The 22,086-nt window shown below is 41.5% G+C and overlaps 1 protein-coding gene across 2 annotated transcripts in view; it reads right to left on the bottom strand.

Annotated features, from left to right (window-relative positions):
- The window catches only part of Dennd1b (DENN domain containing 1B), a 209,744-nt gene that overhangs the window by 6,216 nt on the left and 181,442 nt on the right, over positions 1-22,086 (bottom strand). For both annotated transcript variants that reach the window (XM_052199824.1, XM_052199825.1), the window contains 2 exons: positions 1,773-1,849; positions 492-708 (listed from right to left, as the gene is read on the bottom strand). In XM_052199824.1, the coding sequence (XP_052055784.1) occupies positions 492-708; positions 1,773-1,849 (294 nt within the window). The remainder of the gene's footprint in view (positions 1-491; positions 709-1,772; positions 1,850-22,086) is intronic.

Here is a 22,086-nt window from a genome sequence, read left to right as displayed (position 1 = left end):
CTCACAGTCAAATCCACACAGAACTTTCCGTTCTCCAGTCAGAATGGGATCCCACTGCACATAATTCTGCTAGAAGGTTTTTTTTTTTAAAAAAAGCACTTATTTAGTTCATTTAAAACTGCTCACTTTTCAAACAAGAAAATAGAAAAAAAACATTTTAAGACATATTAATTACAGTATTTCTTTAAAGCTCAAGAATTTTTATAAAAATAGGAATATTTCACATAAAAATGTTTTCCCAGGGATGAATATTAAATTAGACGCCAATATGCCTGGAAGGGGCATCGCCTGGTTCACCAGGGCGGTGGGCACTGCAGCAGTAGTAGTCGCAGAAATAATCCATACGAATTGCACTTTCTACCATAGTTTGAAGCTTTTGTACCTGCCTAGAGGTAAAATGCTTCTATAAAGTAAGTTTATTTATCTGATTGGGCGACCACGACAAGGGCAAGAATGTTTCCACTTAGCTCTGAACGTTAAGCTCCACTAACCGCAGGTTTGTAGTCAATGTCATCCATGGATCTGAAGAAATCCAGGCTCTTTGCTGGGGCCAGCTTTCCTTGGTCAGAGCTGTGTGTGCTCAGGGTGTCCAGGATCTCGCCCAGTAAGTCCATCTCACCCGAGTAAGGAGCCTTCACCTGTGCTTCGACAGAGTCGTCGCTCTCGTAGAAATAAGCACACGTTTCTTCCCCATCCTCAGAAGATATCCTGAAAGGAGATTGAGCACAGGCTGAGTCTCAACTCACTCACTCGCGCCTCAGCAAAGAAGCAACAAAGTAACAACTGAAGGTCAGGCTGATGTTCACTTTTAATCCCAGCAGCCTAGAGGCTGAGGCTGGGGAATTGCAGGTGTGAGGCTAGTCTGGGTTACAGAAAGAAAACAGGGAAAGGGGAGGGGAAGGGTTAAGAGGATGAAGAGGAAGGGGGAGTAGAGGGAGAAAAGGGGGAGGAAAGGAGAGGGAAACAGGAGACAGGGAGAAAAAGAAGAAATGAGCAAGGGGAGAGGAGAGGGTTGAAGGACAGGCAGGACAAAGGACAGAAATAAAAATTAGTCAAAGGCTCCACAGTTATGCATGCATCCATTTCAAATACTGAAAAACTTAAGTACACACATTAAGAGCAAATAAACACAAAGTCCTGGCTCAGTAATCTGAAGCCGCACTTTGCATCAGTCTCATGCTCTAGGATTTGGGGATTTCCTAGAAACATTAGATTCAGCACTTAGAAAGTTTGCACCATTCTAGGTATACTCCGTATTTTTTATACAGTTGTCCTTTTCTTATTTTGTTTTAGAGAAGAATATTCTCCTATGTAGACAGATTTATTTCATATGTATAATGTCAATCTTATTACAATGTATCTTAAAACTGCTAAAAAAAATGAAGTTTATAAATGTTTCATACTTTGTATCAAGTAACAGCTCTAAATCTCCCTCCTGTGATGGTTCCTCCTGGAGCCCTCCCTTGGCTCAGTGTGACTGTTACCACTGTCCCTATTTCACCTGTTCCTTTCAGTGTGGGCTGAGAACCTGACCTAGTGTTTGTCTCTGTCATTTTTTTTTTCACTCCTCAGACACCTCTGAAGATAACTCTGCTTCCCAAGAAGACATTTCAAGTCTATGATGCCCGCCCCTGTCCCAAGCCTCCTTCCCCACAGCACTGCAAGGACTGCCGTTTCTGTTTGGCGATGACCGCTATGAGGGAGCAGCCGTTAACTTTACTAGCGCCCAAACACCATGCCCTGCATAGGCCCCGCAGCGCGGCGGCACTCACTTGCTTGCCCGATCAGTGTCATCGTCCTCATCATACAGGGCACCATCACGGCTCTGATGACGCCTTCTCAACGGTGCCTGGAGAGAAAATAAGTTGAGTTACTGATTTGAAATTATCTCTTCAATAATTTTAAAGGAACAGTGTGATTTTTTATAAGAAATAACTTAGATATATGTTTTCAAAGCCTTGAATGTTATACACTAACCTGACAAATTAGAACAAGGAGAAAAAGAATGAAGCAGCATTTAAAAGAGAATCAACACTTCCTAGCCTCTCAAATAACGGGAAACAGATACACATGTGAACAGTCACACCATGCATGCATCCACAATGCAACTATCACATTTTTAAGAGAACTAACAAGGGTTGCCAATTTTATCCTACAAGTCCTAAGTGGTTGATAACGTTGCAAAAATGTAAGCTCTGGTTATCCAGTAGTTCTGGAGTGTTGGAGCCCAAATTTCTGCATTTGTAACATTTTTAGAGGATCTCAGAGCTGGATCTGAGGAACCCACTCTCAAGAACAAGATCTTAAAAGTAATGATTTATCATTTGTACCTGAATATACTATATTAATTATGTGTAAGTCCTAAAATGTTCATATTGACTAACTGACTTGATTGAATGCACATGCACTCCACGATAAACACATGGGAATCAGACGACAGCCTGCGAGAGCTGGCTCTGTCCTTCTATGTAGGTTCTTGGGTGTGAACGAAGGTCACCGAGCTTGATTGGCAGCAGGAACCCTTACCCGCTCAGCTGTCCTGCCAGCCCTAGGTATGTATTTTTAACAAATATTTGTTTTTAAAGATCTATTTTATCTTACGTGTGTGAGTGTTTGTTTGTATGTATGGACGTGTACCATTGCATGCCCGGTGCCTGCAGAGGCCAGGAGGGTGTGAGATCCCTGAACTGGAGTTAGACTGCTGTGAACCTCCTTGGAGTTTCAGAGATCCAAACCTGAGTCCTCCACAAACGGCTTTGAGCTGCTGAGCCCTCTTTCTAGCTCCAAGATCTCTTTTAAACACAATTTAAAAAGTGTGGCATCTACAAATTAACAATTACCTTTAATCTTTTGAACCACATAGACTATCACCACACATTTTATTTGTGAGTCAGTGCTGTCTGTGGCTGCCATGTCTCCAGTCCCCTGGAACACTCTTCAGTCTCCCCTTTCCTTCGTGCCAGCCGTGACTTAACATGGTATTCCACCCTCATTTCCTGAGACGTGTCAGTTTATGTTGACTCATGTTTGGTTCGGGCAAGCATAAGCCATGGTGATGATGTGCATTTTGACACTGCACATTGGAAGGCATGTGATGTTCAATTTGCTAACATGGATTTGGGTGTGGCTTGCTTAGACATTCATTTCAACTTACCTCAATTTTTCACGTGATGATTCCATTCACCTGTCATAACCACTGGCAGGTCCATTTTTCATTAGCATTATTATTTTATAGAGTATTCCTTTTATGTTTGTTAGAATTTTATAAACAAAAACCATCATTATTTAGCACCATATTAAAATACAATACAGACTAAAAAGGCACAAAAGTTGTTGATGTGCTTTTTTATTCCCAAAAATGTGCCATTGCACCAGTAGTGTCTAAACTGATGACAATATGAGCTTATTTTCAATATTGTCATGGTTTGTACATATTTAGTACATTTCAAACCACAAGCTATTATTAGTGTTCAAAATACCCTATTTTAAATTTTGACTCAAAAAGCTCTTATCTTCAAGCTACTTAAGAACAACTTAAGACACTCTGGAAATCAGTCTGGCGGTTCCACCGAAAACTGGGCACCTCACTTCCAGAAGATCCTGCTATACCACTCCTGGGCATATACCCAGAAGATTCCCCAGCATGCAATAAGGATACATGTTCCACTATTTTCATAGCATCCCTATTTATAATAGCCAGAAGCTGGAAAGAACACAGGTATCCCTCAACAGAAGAGTGGATGCAAAAAATGTGGTATATCTACACAGTGGAGTACTATTCAGCCATTAGAAACAATGAATTCATGAAAGTCTTAGACAAATGGATGGAGCTGGAGAACATCATACTAAGTGAGGTAACCCAGACTCAAAAAATGAATCATGGTATGCACTCACTAATAAGTGGATATTAACCTAGAAAACTGGAATACCAAAAACATAATCCACACATCAAATGAGGTACAAGAAGAACGGAGGAGTGGCCCCTTGTTCTGGAAAGACTCAGTGAAGCAGTATAGGGCAAAACCAGAACAGGGAAGTGGGAAGGGTCGGGTGGGAAAACAGGGGGAGGGAAGGGGGCTGATAGGACTTTCGGGGAGTGGGGGTCTAGTAAAGGGGAAATCATTTGAAATGTAAATAAAAAATATATCAAATAAAAAAAAACCAAACAAAAAAAAAGAAAAAAAAAAGAAAAGAAAAAAAAAGAAGCTTTTGACTCAAAAAGCTCTTATCTTCAAGACAACTTAAGAACGTCATAGGTTAAAAGATTCCCTGTTAGGTTTTTCCTTGAAAGTAATCCAGTACAGGTGACCGGCTTTGAGCGCATCACTGACATACCTAAAACTATATAAAGAGTATCTGAAAATTCCTAAGATGTTTTCTTTATTATTACACACACGTCAATGTTTTAAGTATCAGGTTTTACAACTTTTAAATCATCTGCCTTTTATCCATTGAAGCAGGGCCATGTCTTCTCTGATGTAACCTCAGAAAAAGAACTTTGGATTTTCAAGTGGATAATGACATTCAGAGGTGAAAACTTGTAGATACAGTGCTCAAAATTATGAACCATCCTTCTAGGTGGGGAACTTTAACCTTGAATTTGGCCTCGGCCCATCCTGTAAAGGAGGAACTGCCTGTCTCCTAGCCCACAGATGTCTCCATTTGTTGCACTACAGAGTAAGTAAGTCTCCAGGGTCTCGAGAACTGCCCCCCCTCACTCCTTGGTACCAATGCTCCTCAGGTGAAGCATCGAGGGACACACACACAGAACAGGCACCTGTGACTGAAATGTGCAACAGTCCCGGTGAGTCTGATGATGAGGAAGCTCTGAGGGGCTAAGTCCATGCCAGTTTGCCACATAAACCGAAGCTTCCTCAGTTGGACAAAAGTTCTCAGAATTATCTGGGAACAAAACTACCAGCCACAACATTAGTTCTTGGAGGGAAAATTAATCTTACTCTTTCCTAAAACAACAACAAAAACAACAACAACAAAAAAAAACAAGTTAATACGATACTGTACTATCAGTGCATTGAACTCTACATGTGCTTTGTATAGTTGCCATGTGCAACTTTCTAATAAAGCAATTACAATTTAAAACAAAATAAGCAAACTACAAGGAAACTAAAATTTGGTTAACTTGGTTGCTATTTGTTAATATCATCACTATTTAAAAAGACAAGACTATTAAGCAGTAAGCACATAACAATGTATTTGCTAAGTTCTTGCAAAGCCCTCTCACAGACACAAGGTCAGGTTCTTTCCATTCACCACTTCAGAGCCTGATGAACTCTACAATAAATGGAAGATATGTCCAGAGGCGCTGGATGATTTGTCCAGGTCACATACAACACGAAGAACAGGGACAGCAGCAGCAGAGGCAGTGCATCATCTGCTGTGCTGCAGATCCTGGTTGCTCCAAGATGCTCTCATCCTGTAGCTGCCTGCCTAATGGGAGCTCGCAAGTCTTCACCCAAACCGTTCTTTCCACAATCTATATAATACTTAAGTCATGAAAAGAACTTCATCAGAAAATCTGAGTGTTACTTCACACTTCCTACCTACACAGGCCTCTATCAATTTTCATAGAGCCACTACTAACCAGTGTACTTTACAAAAGATATTCATAAAAGAATTTTAGAAACATATAAAACCAACTAATGACCACTTTCCCTTTATTGTAGATGTTAACCTATGTCCAGGGAAAACACAGGAGCTATTGCTAGCACCTGCACTGTGGGCCGCCCGTGCTTCTCGCTGTCTATGTGCTGTCCCCTGGACTGTTTGTTGTCCTGTCTCATTGGTGCCTTCATTTCTTCATGTGATGGCTAACCTTGACTGTCAACCTGACACATGTGGGAAGAAGGAACAGAAGAACTGCCTTCTTCACATTAGCCTGCGGGCACGAGTAAGGGGTAATTTCTTAATTGTTAACTGATGCAGGAGGCTCTGCCCAATGCTGCCCTGGTGCATGCCTAGGAAGCAGTCAGTAAGCAGCCTTCCTCTAAGACTCCGCCTCAGGCTTCTCCCTGAGCCCCTGCCTTGGCTTCCCCTAGGATAGACTGTTACCTCTAAGTGGAAATAAACCATTTGCTCCCCAAGTTGCTTTTGGTTTATCACAGCAACTGAAAGCAAAATAGAACACTTAATAAGCTAAACGAAATATGTACATGATTTTACTCTTTAATATAGGCTTATCCTTTCTCGAAAGCATGCAGCTGGTATTTCCTGAACAAAAATTTGTGTCTATAGCAGGAGGACTCTTGCCTATAGCAGGAGGACTCTTGCCTTAGGGTGCTTAGTGCTGTGAGGAAGCACGGTGACCAAGCAAGTCAGCAGGAAGGGTTGTCTGGCTGGCACTTCCACCACTGTTCATCATAAAGGACGTCAGGACAGGGCTTCAAGTGGGGCAGGATGTTGGAGGCAGAGACTGAGGCAGAAGCCGTGGTGGGTCCTGCTTGCTCCTCATGGAATGCTCAGTCTGCTTTTAACAGAACCAGGACCACCAGCCTGGTGATGGCCCCACCAGTCCTAATTATGAAAATGCCCTACAAGCTTGCCTACAGCCTAATAGTATGAATACATTTTCTTACTTCAGGCTCCGTCCTCCATGATGACTTTAGTTTGTGTCAAGCTGACATAAAATCATCCACCACAGTTTTCTTGAGTATTTAAGCAACTGACACCAGCCTCTTCAGTGTTCCTGAGGCACAGAGGGCAGATGTCCATTCATTACCTCAATGAAGACTGAAGGGCCATCTTTTTGTGCCCAGCATTAGGCTATATGCAGAGGCACACGAATTAGCAAAACCTGGGGTCTGTGTCCTTATGGATGTCAGTCTAGTAAACAAAAACTAAACAGAGTCTGATAATCATGTCAGCAATCACAAAAGGTGTGGCTCAAATTAGCTCCTACAAAGCTATCCCTGCTGACCTACCAATCTAGGAGCCCAGAGGAACTCTATTCCCTGGGCTCTGAAAGGTCACAGGTGCTAAGTAGAAGGTGAGATGTAAACACACACACACAATGTCCCTCCATTGGGACAATGGGGAAACACCAGAAAGTTCACCACAGCCTGGTTGGTTATCAAGTGCTCAGGCGGCTTTCTGGGCCATTACGATTTGCAGTTACTCTTTCGATCACTAGGTGGCACACACTTATTAAAAGGACAGCTGGACCTATGTAACCTGGCATTACATAGAGGCACCACAGACGTAGCCAGGGATGAGGGGGAGGGTGGCAGGGAAGAACCAATGCCAGATTCACAGTCCTAGATAACATGGAGCAACACAAGGCCATGGGCTCGGCTGTCTGCTGGGAGCTTACTAAAAGTTGGATCTTCAAGGAATGAGTGCATCTGTTTTCTTTTAGTTCTTAGCACTTCATTCCACAAACACAGTGAACATCAACTATTGTGCATTTCACTGCTTCCATGGTACAAACACAATAACAACAAATATTTCCTCAACATGACGAATAAACCTACTGCAGACAGGAAATAAACACTAGTCACTTCAGCATTACGTACAGGTGGGCAATTACCACCTCTTCTAGGATCCAGGCATTACACAGGAAAGACACACCTTGGGAGTATAAAATAGGGGCTGGATGGCTTCTGTTAAGAGCGTGTATTGTTTTTGGAGAGGACTTGAGTTCATTTCCCAGTACCAATATTGGGTTTCTCACAACTACCTGTAATTCTAGCGGCTACTGGTACTCTGATTTCATTTACATACCCTCACACAAACTAATACACACAGACACATGATTAAAAATTGAAAAGAAATATTTAAAAAGAATATAAGGCAGGCAAAGCTTCTATCACTTATAGAAAGAAATTTAAAAATGAGACTTAGAACATCATAACAAATCTCAATCTAAATTCTGAACATGTAGAATTATAAAATACAAGTCAGCTTCCATGAAAATGTAAAGTGCACATTTAGTGTATGTGAAAATACACAAGGTCAAGGGTTACTCACTTGGATGGTGAAGAAATGTTACAATATTGAAAAAGAGTGTCTATAAGTTTGGAATGAAAACTGTTAGTGGTTCTTTCTCTTCTTGGAGCTGACCCTGTGTAGACACTGAAGAAATAAAGAAGACTGATGCAGGCAAGAGCTGTTTAAAGCAAAACACACACACACACACACACACACACACACACAATCTTACAGAAAAGGACTAAGTCACAGAACCACACAACTGAGTGTTTGAGGACTCAAGAAGCAAATTCAGGCTAGTTGCAATAGCAAGATAAATGCTATCTTCCCTGCAATGCCTTCTGGGAAGCATATCAGACTGTAAAATGGCCAAAGCCAAGGAACACGGAAAGCATGCAGTTACCATTGTGATCACTAGATGGCAAAGTGGAGCTTAGCGCAAGGGCGGAGAAACAGGACTGAGCTAAGCAGATGAAACAGAAAACAACTTGTTTGGCCTTCACAGAATTGAGATTCTGATAATATATGTAACATTTCTAAGACAGACTCACTATGAAGTTCATACTGGCCTTGGCTTCACAGTCCTGTCTCTGCCTCCACAGGGGTAGGATTACAGGTGTGTGTGTGTGTGTGTGTGTGTGTGTGTGTGTGTTACTGCCTGCATGTATGCCTGGAGCCTGAGAAGGTCAGAAGAGAGTTTCAGATTTCCTGGAACTAGATTTTGAGCGTTGTTAACTGCATTATGCGCTGGGAACAGAACAGGCACCTGTTCAAAACCACTGAGCTATCTCTCCAGACTGTAAAAGTAAGAACACATTTTGATACTCTCCCATCTAGGAGTTGAGGCGATCTAAATCCAGAAAGACTTTTTGCTGATCCAAAGTCTATAGCAAATACCTGATGTTATGCACAAAATCCATATGTGGAATATGAAAATATCATAGCATAAAACGGCAGTGCCCTGAACATGCACAGTGGTTTTATTATTTGGAATACCATCTTTATGTTTGCAGGTAGTAACTGAAGCACAGTCAGACTTATGGAAGGTCTGCTTCAGTATTAGATGTTTCCTTGGCAAGCTTGCTTTACCACAGACTGTGCTGCACACTGTCCCATGTTGTGTATGACAGGGCAAAGGTTGGCAAGCCATGACTTGGGTAAGACTCCGGAAGGGACAGAGCTAGGACTCTGTCCCAGGTGTGTAGACCCACTGCCACACCGTTTCTATTATCACCATGCTGTGTCAGTGTCCTGAGGGGTCCAGAGACACTGAGAGAAAGGCTGCCTACAAAATCAAGTCTCAACCTGACTAAAGCAGGGACTGTACTAGCGAGATGGAAGTGCTAATGCTCTGGAAGGCAGGACACAGTGAGGCAGGGGACTAGCGCTGAGACCTGACAACGGAACAGCCTCCTGTTGGTGCACTGAGGGGGCTGGGAGGACTGACAAGTCTCATGATCTGTGAGATCAAGTGGATGGAGCTAACGATTCCTGCTGTCACTGGGTAAAAAGCTAAGGTCTATGGCAGCCTGACAAGGCCAGTCCTGAGAAGGCGTACAATGGCTCAGTCAGACTGACCGTACCCAAGTTCTCCAGCTGCTGCCTACAGTGATCTCACACTCCTTGTCAGCCCTTTGTGCCTTGTTGCCTCCTTTTACCTACGACCTATAATGCTGCTCTTGAGGAGGGCCTGGGCTCTGTCCCAGCACAGTCACCAACACTTAAACTCTACTCCCAGGAGACCTGAAGCCTTCTTCTGACCTCCTCAGGCCCAGGTGGACAGGTGATTCATATACATACATACATACATACATACATACATACATACATACATGCAGGCAAAACACGACTGCCTGTGCGCTTCCTGTGTCAGCAGCACTCTACTAAGAGCACTCAGATCTTCCAGGCTTGACTGAGAATCTTACATTTTAGTTCCTACTTCTATTTAGATGCAGAAAACTGGAGAATGTCCCTCCCATCTTAACAATAACCAAGTCTAGATAACCTAAAAAGTATATCATAATTACTTTTGAATCCTGATTCACAGTAATCAAGGAAACTGAATCTCATCTATCAGAAGGCCTTGGAAACAAGGAGATAAGCTTCCTGAAAGTTTAAAGCACTGTTAAACAAAGGTAGCCAGGAATCTCCATGCAAAAGGGGGAGTGTTTGCAGCCTCTAGCTCTTTCCCCAAATACATGCCGGGAACTTTATTTGCTAAAGGAAGGAAGGGCATGTGAGACAGACTAGAAAGTCAAGTGCCTCTGGTGGTTCAGGAGACAGTGACTGCCAGACAGACACACTCAACACACTTTTCTACGTCTTTATTTCATAGAAAACTAGAGCCTTCCCATGACTGTTAGGGAAAGTGAAGAAGCAAATTCTCTACAGGTGTGAAGGACACCAAGCCCTAGCGACACCAAGTCTACTCCACTGGGGAGGGCCCAGGAAAGCCCCCTCCAAGGATGGCAGTGATATAAAGACGCTTGTACACCAAAATTTGAAGCGGAATGTCCTCTATAGGCTAAGTGATAATGACCTGACCACACCGCTGCTGTTTTTGGAGAGAGGTGGGGGTGATGTCGGGAATTTCAGTTGGTGAGGCTTGGTGGGAGGAAGGAAGTCACCAGGAGTGCTCCAGGAAGACGAGCTTATCTTTGGCCTCTTCCTTTCTCTTAGCTCTAGGATGGCCAGGAGGTGAGCATCTCTTCCAGACTCAGTTGTCATGGTACTCTGCCTTGTATGCTCACGAAGCAATGGGTGTGAGGGTGAACGGATCTCCGAGGCCACACGCTAAAGTAGCTCTTTCCTTTAAATTGTTTCTTTGAGGTATCTGCCTCGAGGACAGGGATGAACTGACAGAGTGGCCATAAATCCAACAGTGGAGGTAAAGGGACACGGCTTGCCTAAGACTGAAGACACAGAAAAGCCACGAGCCTGGACCATGGTCAGCCCTGGCCCCATGTGCTCAGGGAAAGCTTAGGATGAATCAAGAAAACTGAGAGAATCTAGAACTTTCTCCAGAAGTATTCTACAAAAACACAAGATCATAGCATCTCATTGATATGCTTATCAATACTAAATTCAATTCCAGACACACATACCATAATACCATTATAAAAGAAAAAGCGTGTTCATTTATAGATGCAAATATTAATACACTCAACATATTAAGTTCAGAATTCAATTACGATTTATGAGACATTAATGAATAGATAAACAACGCACGAGGAAATGAATGATAGCAAAAATGGAAATTTAAAAAAAAGAGCCAAGTGGAACTCAGAAAACAAAACAAAGCATCATGATATAATAGAAGAAAAATAGTTCCAGTGACCTCATCAGAAGAGTCAACAAAGAAACACTGCATTTTGAAACAGGTCAAAAGAAATGACCATAATTGAGTAAAACAAAAAGAAAAGAAAGCAAAATAAGTGCAAAGAAGAACATTAACAAGAAGATAGGAGCACAGAAGCTGCGGCCTGCCAGCAACATGCCAGCGTACCGTTTCCACAGAGGAGACCCTCTGCCTGGCTTCCCCCCCCCCCCCCCCCGCTCTCCTTTCTTCCCTTCTTCCCTCCCTCCATCCCTCCCTTTCTCTCCCTCCCTTCCCCACCTCTCTCCCCACCTACCTACTTCTCTCACTCCACCTCTCTGCTCCCACCCCCGTATGTAGTGGATTGTTACTGTAAATAAAATGGGAAAATATTACCTTAATATGAAACTGACTGTAGTGAACTCCGGAAGCAGTGTGTGTAACAAACTCTAACTTTCAGCTCATGCCATCATTTTACAGCTCATCAGGCTTAGGTTAGGAAAGACGTTTATTTCACAAGCCATCCTTAGGGCGGAGCCGGCACTGTCTGTGCTCGTCACGCTGTAAAGACTCAAGACATTCCTGTGCCCTCCTATTAAGTGACAAGGTGAGGGGCAGCGAATGAATACAGAGGTCTTCCTGTATTTGTAAATCGTGGTCCTTAAGAACTTAAAAGGAAGCAAGTGATCATCGCCAAAGCTAAATTAGCAGGACTAACAGTTCTAGAGGTTCCGAGGAGACACATGGCCTCCAAAGCCAGGAAGTAGCTTACCCTGATGGTCATATGGGACTCTCCTTCCTGATACATCCACTCTGTCCAAATCACAGCACCAGTGCATTAACAGAGTCTCCTTTTAATTTGGTTTTAATCTATTCTAGTTTTCTTTTAAAACTTAAACACATTCAGTGTTAGAATTGACAGATAGCGTACAGGAAATCAGAACGGACCCCTGGTTTGGCAAAATACTCATCCCAGAAACAGTACTTTAAGGGTCGTTCTCATGAGAAGCTGGTGATGGCAATATTCCAGGAGGCTGTGTCTAAAGCATGACAGCCAGCACCAGAAGTCTCAGACTCACTTACCCACATGGGCACATGCAACAAACACGGCTTCAAGCTGGATATTAGGAAGCCAGCTTTTAAGGGCTGTTCATATGCAGTTGATACCAACTGTGTTTTAAATCCCACTCCCCTTTAGGTCTTTAACATTTGAAAACACAAATTTGACCAATGGTTTTACAGCTAGCTTTTCAGTAAGAAATTACTAGTCAACACAAAAACAATATGATTAAGCATCAAATACCTCAGTGAAGAAGAATAAATTAGTGATCCTTTGCAATCTAGTTGAAGATCCTGCATTTATAGTGGGAATAGCTGCTGTGAGCTAACGGCCGTCCCCCATCAATACCGCACTGGTCTACTGTGAGCTAATGGCCATCCCCCCATCAATACCACACTAGTCTACTGTGAACTGATGGCTGTCCTCATCAATGCCACACTGATCTCTGACAGACTCCAAAGCAGAGCCATGGGCGGTGGAAGGAGAGGGACCACAAAGTCAAAGCATCATTTCCCTATCCTAAGATTCTTGAGAGAAAATAAAAACTCATGTACAGAAATTAGGTATTTTTGCAATAGAGAATTGTTGTTAATTTGATTGGAACCTTGAAAGATTGAATAGGAGGAAAAAAAATCCTTAAAAAGTTAAAGGACACAAAGCAGAGGAAAAATATGTGTCCATGTTTTTATTAAGTCTAAAATGGCAACATTCATTAACTAGACTTACTAAATGAAAAAACTGAGCACATTTTATGTTTGTTTCAGGATTTTATAATAGTTATTTGTAGCAAATAAATTTGAAGAGTAACATTAAAATGCTAAACTTTAAATTTTTAAAAAATTATATATATTTACATAAATATGACCATTTTACATTATACTTTGTAATATACAGAGTATTATTCTGCAGAGTTAAATTAAGTTAAATCCCAGTTACTGAACACAGCTTGAATACTCTGTGCCTGGCACTACAAATTACCTTCTCAGGGAAGATTCACACAACGTCCACTAGGGGGCATGCTTGTAATCCAGAACCCATTTTCTTTCTGAAATAATTAACTATAACCAAATATGAAATGTTTGAAAGAAATAGTGTTCCATCGGAGAAAATAACTTATTTCTAATTAACAATATGTTACTTGTATATTTTTACCAGAAAATGAACTGTATAAGTTACTGAGATTAAAATAAATTAGGTTAAATCCATGTGAAGAGACCCTGGAATGCACATTGTTATAATGTGTTTTTATTTAGACAATACTTTATATGGTCATGTTCACTTAATGTATTTCAAAAAGTTTTATCCTTTAAAGTGTCTTAAAACATTTCCCTATCACTGCAACTAGCAATTTACCTTAACAGTGCCTTAAATATGGAGCCAAAACAAACATAAAATCAGAACTGGTTGCTTATCATGTTTCTTGGAGTTATTTGTCTTCATAAGTTCTGTTCAGAAGGAAGGAACCCATTCCTGGTACTGGGACTAGCCATTGACCCAGTGCCAGTGAAGTCATCAGTCTTGAAGGAGAGCCTACAATGACCTTACTAAACCAGCATAAACTCTAACTACATTCTAAATATTTGTCCTTCACCAAAGATATGTATAGTCCTCACCCCTCATCAAGGAAACTTCCTCTTTGCCACAGATGAAACACTACAGAAAACCACAACAAATCAAAATGGAGCATTGTGCAGCCCAGTTCCAATGGGATACGTCTACAAAACAACTCCAGCACCTAAGACTCAGGGTTACACTGTGGAAGAGAGGGCAGAGCCAGAGGTTCAGGGAGTCCCCTGTCTCCTAGTGATATCAGAAGCTACAACTACCTAGCCAGGAGCTGAACAAGGGCAACAGACATGTCGAATGCGGACAGGAGAAAGCACACAAAGAACAGCAGGCCACTGTCAATGCTGAGGGAGAAACAGGCTTCTCCACGGAAAAGTGCCAGCTGGGAATGGACACCAAGTGGTCAGCCCTGAAAGCATACGTGTAGCTAATAATGTACGGGCTGAGGAGACTGTATTCAGAACATGTATATACATATATATGTATGAACAATTAGTGAAAACAGACACCAAATCTGAGGGAAAATAGGTACAGGTACGTAGAAAGGCTTGGAGGGAATGATATAATTTCGAACTATAAAAATAATTGTATGTCTTAGGTAAAACTTATTTTACAAAACCAAGTATTCTTAATATTTACTTGCCATATCCTCTAATCCATGCCAACAGAATTATTTTTATTAATTTGTTATTGATAATTACTTTTTCCTTGTGAAGAAGTAAGTGGCTACTTCCTTCAGAATCATGCTTGTGATGTTCCTGATGTGTGTCACTACAAGTGGCAACTATACCAACCTTTTACACTTCCTATGTCTCAGCAAGAAGCTACCATTTATTACAGTTATATTTTACTTCAGAGTCCACTAACTCTTATAAACAAATCTTTGGCATTAATATGTTATCATAAACTACACACAACTTCCTATGAGTTTCTTGCTTTTTTTTATAAGCTACACAATTTAATAGTATCTAAGTTTTATATTTTAAATTTTGCTTAAATTACTTACATTTGTAAGTATACATTATACACATCTGTAGTATTTAAAACAGTCTATAAACCATAAACTATCTGATTATCATGTTCATTGAAGATGATAATATGGTGGGATTTTGTTGATATCCCCACACACCCTACTGTGGCTATGAAATGTTTGTTTACAATTCTCTGTGAGCAATGTATACATATATACATATATGTATATATACATGCGCCTACCTTTTGAGCACATTTTTTAAAGATAAAAGCGCACTATCAGTTATAAACTTATATCTTATGATGAAAGTTTCTCCATCACTTACTGAAGCAAGAACTCTTCTCATTTCAAAGCACTACTATGCATACAAGCATGGCCACTAGTATCACAGCATGTGATAGTGACAAGGCTCTTAAACCTGCTCCATTCGTGAGCACTGTATAGAGTCCCAACTCCATTCCTAGTGAATATTTATTGTTAAGGACACTGTTGACCGCAAAGGAAAGGCCAGCCTTTCCTGCAAAGATTTATATAAGCTATGTAGACAGCAGGCAGGGAGACGCTCCGGGGACTGGCGGCTGCCTTAGGCAGGAAGCAGTTAAAGCGGGATGTGTGCAGGGCTTTAATCAGGCTCAGTGACAGAAAGCTTGCTCGGGCCTCGTCCACAAGATTTTGTCACAGGGAAATGCCTTGCTTAGGGTCGTCCATCTGTTCAGGTTGACTCACGCTACAGCGCAGCTCTCCTGCGTGTTCACTAGGATAGTTGTTAGCCGACTGTGTGTGTGTGTGTGTGTGTGTGTGTGAGAGAGAGAGAGAGAGAGAGAGAGAGAGAGAGAGAGAGAGAGACAGAGACACAGAGAGAAAGAGGCAGAGAGAGAGAGAGACAGAGATGCAGAGAGACACAGAGATAGACAGAAACAGAAACAGAGACAGACAGACAGACAGACAGAGACAGAAACAGAGAGAGAGTGCTGTGCTAAGCCAAAAACTGTTTTTCTCCTTTAAAGCAGATCCTACTTCAGGTTTATAAATTTATTATTGAAAGGGATTTTTCTCTTATTCTTAAAATTTTCTATTACATTTTAGACAATTTCATATGACAGAATTAGATTTCCTGGTCTAATATTGCTCACTAACTCTTCAGTATTCCACTAATAAAAAATTGACAAAAGGTAAGTACATCGGATTAAAACTGCTCTGCACCATGACCGATAGCAGTATTCTCGCTGGACTAAGCGGCCCTATTTTCAATAAAATCAGAGAAGGATCCTTTCCCTGGAGTCCTGTTAGGCTAGGGCGGCTGTTAGAACTGTCATCTCCACACAAAAGGGGAAGGGCTGGATTTTACAAATGTGAAGCCTAATTGGGAGCTCTTCATGGCTGTACCCTTGACATTTATTTAAGCCTCATCAACAAAACAGAAAATAGCCATACTAATTAGCAGACCAGCACACAAATTACTATTTGTTGGGGGTAGATTATAGATTCACAGACTATTCCAAAGACAAGCAAAGTAATGGGACACACATATTTAAATTCTTCTCTATAGCATCCACACTATTTGCTTGTGTTAAATAAAGATGCATTCTAATAATTCAAAAGATCACAATTCCATTTAATATTCTGAAAACTAAATAAAAAGAAAGTCTTTCATTGGCAAGTCTTGATGAAAACTAGAAAAGTTGCATTCTTTCCACAGTTGGGTCTGTGTCTAATTAAAATAACTCAGAATGGGATAAGACAAGTCTATTCAGAGTCATTTTTTAATATAGCTGCCAATAAAACCAACACCATCTTACAAAGTTACAGAGAAGAGATTTATTCATGATACAAGATGTATATTGCTCTTCAAATGATATGCTAAAGTCAGCAGTCAGGACCCCATTTAGAATGAAAATGAATACCTACTACTGTGGCCACAGTGCTGTCAAGTGACTAAGGATAGGAATTTCACAAGAGAAGAAACTCTAAGAAGGCCATTGTTATAAAGGACTTGGCACTTAAGACACGTGTGTCCATGAACTGCTACTAATTGTAGACTACCTATTGTACTTATTATTTATGAAGATATTTTATTCACATTATCTATAATTCTTATAACAGCCTAGGAAATAATGTGTGATATTAACAATATATCAATTAAAAATGCAGAAAGCAAGACAAAGGGATATTTTATTTTATCGAATGTCAAAAGCAGTTTCCTTTTTAAAACCAAGTCTAACTTTATACTAATTTTTCCATCAGAAGCACTTGGGAAGGATTACCAAGTTAATGATAATGTATCTTATATTGGAAAACTGCTATGTGTAGGTATAATGTACTTTTAGGAACCACAGAAAGTCACCTGTGAAGGCGAAGGAGAATTTGTTTATTGGTTAATTTGTTTAAATGTAATTATCTTGCCATTTTGTATACCTTAGGATAAACAACTTAAAATGCATTTCTAGAAATTAGCATGAATATAAAAAACAGAAGTTAGTAAATTATAATAGAAATGTCTTATCCTATTTTAAAAGGAAAATTTAAAATTAGCATATGAAGATTCTTTTAACTTAGACATTTGGAAAAAGGATTCCTGTGATTTAAATGTTTTTATCTTAAGGAATTCTATTGAAAATGTTTTTTCTCATCAAAACAATCTGTTCTCTATGGTAAATATCATCATTTAAGTGCTCTGTTACAGAGCTGTGAAAACGTCACGAGAGTGACTTAGAGCACTGAAGCTTGTGAGCAGCCAAGACCTGAGCGCATTGTGGTGTCAGAAAAGCAGCAGGGAATGCCACCTGGTTTAATGTCAGTGGCCACTTTCTATACACATGTGACTTCACTCAAAGACGTGCATTAGTAGCACAATCAGAATTTGATAATAACATCTGAAATTAATAATAGTCTATGAAAATACACTTAATAAAAGCAAAAATAGAGAAATCACTTAGTTTGCTACAAAAATAGTCTCATGAATTCAGAATTATTTCCATGATTTTCTTCTGTTAATGGCTGGTACCTAGGAAGGTTCTGGACACAGTGGGTGTTGAATTATTAGATGTGCAGTCTTCTTCATAAAGATCTACCAGGGTCTGCGCCTGGAGCTGATCCTGTGCCATAGCACTCTGTACCCAAAAACTGCTGAGAGAGGGCTGGTCTCCCAGGAGTGCTGGCACACCTATGAGCACAGGGAAGACCACTACTTCTGCTCTGAGGGACGACCTGGAGACCTCAGGACACAAGAACCGAGGAGCAGCCTGGGAGCTGATCCTGTGCCACAGCGCTCCATACTCAAATACCACCAGGAGAGAGATGGTCTTCAGGAGTGCTGGCACACCTGTGAGCACAGGTAAGCCCACCACTTCTGGTCAAATTCCTGGCCAAGAGAGACTCACTCACAGCCACCAGGACACAGGAACCAAGGAACAGCACGGGACAGGATCCTTCCAGTTTCTGTAGGCACTGGGAGCTGACCCTGTGCCACAGTTCTCCACACCCAAATCCCGCCTAGAAAGAACTGGTCTCCCAGAAGTATGGACACACTGGCTTGCAGGAGGGACAAGACACAATCAGAGACAGAAAGACCAGCAAACACCAGAGATAACCAGATGGCAAGAGGCAAGAACATAAGCAAAAGAAACCAAGGCTACTTGGCATCATCAGAACCCAGTTCTCCCACCACAGTGAGCCCTGGGTACTCCAACACACCAGAAAAGCAAGTCTCTGACTTAAAGTCACATCTCATGAAGATGATAGAGGACTTTAAAAAGGACAAGAATAACTCCCTTAAAGAAATACAGGAGAGCACACATAAAGCTAGAAGTCCCTAAAAGAGGAAACACAAAATCCCTTAAAGAATTACAGGAAAATACAACCAAACAGATGAAGGAATTGAACAAAACCATCCAGGATCTAAAAATGAAAATAGAATCAATAAAGAAATCACAAAGGGAGAAAACCCTGGAGACAGAAAACCTAGGAAAGAGATCAGGAGTCATAGATGCAAGTATCACCAACAGAATACAAGAGATAGAGGAGAGAATCTCAGATGCAAGAGATACCATAGAAAACACTGACACAACAGTCAAAGAAAATGCAAAATGCTAAAAGCTCCTGACCCAAAACATCCAGAAAATCCAGGACACAACAAGAAAACCAAACCTAAGGATAATAGGTATAGAAGAGAGTAAAGATTTCCAACTTAAAAGGCCAGTAAATATCTTCAACAAAATTATAGAAGAAAACTTCCCTAACCTAAAGAAAGAAATGCACATAAACATATAAAAGCCTACAGAACTCCAAATTGACTGGACCAGAAAAAAAAAATTCCTCCCATCACATATAACAGTCAAAACACCAAATGCACAAAACAAAGAAAGAACATTAAAAGCAGTAAGGGAAAAGGGTCCAGTAACATCTAAAGGCAGACCTATCAGAATTACAATAGACTTATCAAAGATTATGAAAGCTAGAAGATCCTGGGCAGATGTCACATAGACCCTAAGAGAACACAAATGCCAGCCCAGGCTACTATACCCAGCAAAACTCTCAATTACTATAGATGGAGAAACCAAGATATTCCACGACAAAATAAAATTTACACAATATCTTTCCACAAATCCAGCCCTAGAAAGGATAATAGATGGAAAACTCCAACACAAGTAGGGAAACTACACGCTAGAAAAAAGCAAGAAAGGAATCTTCTTTCAACAAACCCAAAAGAAGATAGCCAAACAAACAATTTCATCTCAAACAACCAAAATAACAGGAAGCAATCATCACTTTTCCTTAATATCTCTTAACATCAGTGGACTTAATTCCCCAATTAAAAGACATAGAATAACAGACCCAGCACTTTGCTGCATGCAGGAAACGCACCTCAATGACAAAAGCAGACACTACCCTGAGTAAAAGGCTGGAAAAAAAATTTCCAAGCAAGTGGGCCCAGGAAACAAGCTGGAGTAGCCATTCTAATATGCAATAAAATTGGCTTTCAACCAAAAGTTATCAAAAAAGATAAGGAGGGACACTTCATACTCATCAAAGGAAAAAAATTTACCAAGATGAACTCACAGTTCTGAACATCTATGTGAATGCCCACAAATGCTTGCTGACAGGAGCTGGATACAGCTGTCACCTGGGAGGCTCTACTAGACATGGGTAGCTCATGCATGACAAATACAGAGGGGGAAAGTCTCAGCCAGCCATTGAACAGAGCACAGCGTCCCCAATGGATGAGATAGAAAAAGGACCAATGGAGCTGGAGGGGTTCGCAGCACCACAGGAGGAACTACAATATGAGTCACCAAGTACTCCCAGAGCTCCCAGGGACAAAACCATCAACCAAAGAGTATACTTGGAGTTACCCATGGCTCCAGACACATCAGCAGCAGAAGATGATCTTGTTGGACACCAAATGGGGGAGAGGCCCTTGGTCCTGAAAAGACTTGATGCTGTAGTGTAGAGGAATACCAGGGCAGGGAAGCATGAGTGGGTTGATTGGAGAAGGGGAGATGGCTTACTGGGTTTTCAGGGGAAGGGGATCCAGGAAAGGGGACATTTGAAGTGTAAATAAAGAATATACCTAATTAAAAAAAAAAAAGAAGATGAAATAAACTCTTTCCTCTCTGAAAAAAAATCTCCCAGATTCCTTCATTCCTCAAATTGCTGAGGCGTGATTGTTCCTTCGCAAATCCATGTAAAGCCGCCATCCCCTCTTGCATGTCCTGTTCTGTCCAGTCCTTCTGCCATGTGATAATGTAGTGCATTATCTTTATGTCTTTAGAGCATGTGAGCCTTTACCCAGGCTCTCCAGCCTTGAAACATCTACCACACGTTTTTCTGTTCTTTATGCATTACTCAAGCTCAAGTCTTCCATTACAGTAGTACAACACTGGCTAAATCAGACATGCAAGAGCACTTTATTACCATAAATATTTTATAGTACTGTGATTATTAATCTTGACTGGTAATTTGATGAGCTTTTAAATAATCATGGCAGGTCTGTGAGGCTTGTTTCAGATCGACTGAACTACTCAGACTGGAAGATCCACCCTGCATGTGGGCAGCACCATGCCACAGGTCGGGGCACAAACTGAGTCAAAAGGAAGAAGGAAGCTGGGGGGCGGGGGGGGCACTTCACTCCTTCCTGACTGCAGATGCTATGTGACCAGCTGCCTTAAAGTGACTTCAAACCATGACAAACATAAACCCACCCATCCACCCTCCCTCCCTCCCTCCCTCCCTCCCTCCCTCCCTCCCTCCCTCCCTTCCTCCCTCCCTCCCTCCCTCCCTCCCTCCCTTCCTTCCCTCCTTCCTTCAAAACACTCTGTCCTAGAAATGAGCAAAGTGACTAATGAGAACACTGGGGTGACAGCCGTACCCTGCTGGGATCAACCCCACTATGTGGGTCATAGTCTTTGCAACAGTGGCATAGGAAGAACGTGGAAGAATTTGAAACTATGGGGCAGAAAAACCCATGAAGGCTGTAAGTAGAGAAGAGCAGGCCATTCTAGCTGGAGCTGGAAGACAGGAGTGCTGACAGGAACGTATACACAGAGGACTCTCCTGGGATCTGAGCGAGTCTATTCATGTGGTAATGACATCAAGAATCAGCTTTATTCTGCCTATTTTCTCAACACTCAAGAGAGGCAGAATATGGAGGAACTGAACTAATTCCTATGTGAGGGAAATGCCAAGGCAGGAGCACTCAGGCTGTGGACTGCTTTCTTCCACAGTGAGAATGAAAAGTGGCATCAAACATGGAAAAAGCACAATGCAGTAAGAAAAAGAGCATGGGCAGACTTCACCTTACAGATGAGGCAGATTTAAAAGCAGCTGGAATAGCTACAGAGATGGATGACATTAGGGGGAAACCTAGACTGAACACTGGGACAATAAGAAACGTGTTTTGAGGGCAAGACCTAACTTGTCGTAGGCTCCAGGTTGTGAAAATGCAAGTTTATCTGGAAGAAGATGGCCTGTACTGAGAATTTTCCTGAAGGAGTTCTGTGCTCCACAGGAACTACCCAGAGATGTGTTTTTTCTCAGGGTCAACAGACAGACTGTTTCCAGGGAGCCAGGCACATGCACAGCTGGCAGCTGAGCTTGGCAACTTGCTGCTCGGTATTGGTTGTGCAGGCATAAAAGAGAGAGAAATCAGGGTGTCAGGAAAGAATACCAAAGTTCGTGAGAGCTGCTGAGGTGAGGCAATGTGTGACAGGGTTGCGGTCCCTGAAAAGA

Source organism: Apodemus sylvaticus, chromosome 12 (genome assembly GCF_947179515.1).
Source record: "Apodemus sylvaticus chromosome 12, mApoSyl1.1, whole genome shotgun sequence".
Classification (NCBI taxonomy): Eukaryota; Metazoa; Chordata; class Mammalia; order Rodentia; family Muridae; genus Apodemus; species Apodemus sylvaticus.
Note: the sequence above shows the minus strand (reverse complement) of the source record. Positions and strands in the feature narration are given on the sequence as shown.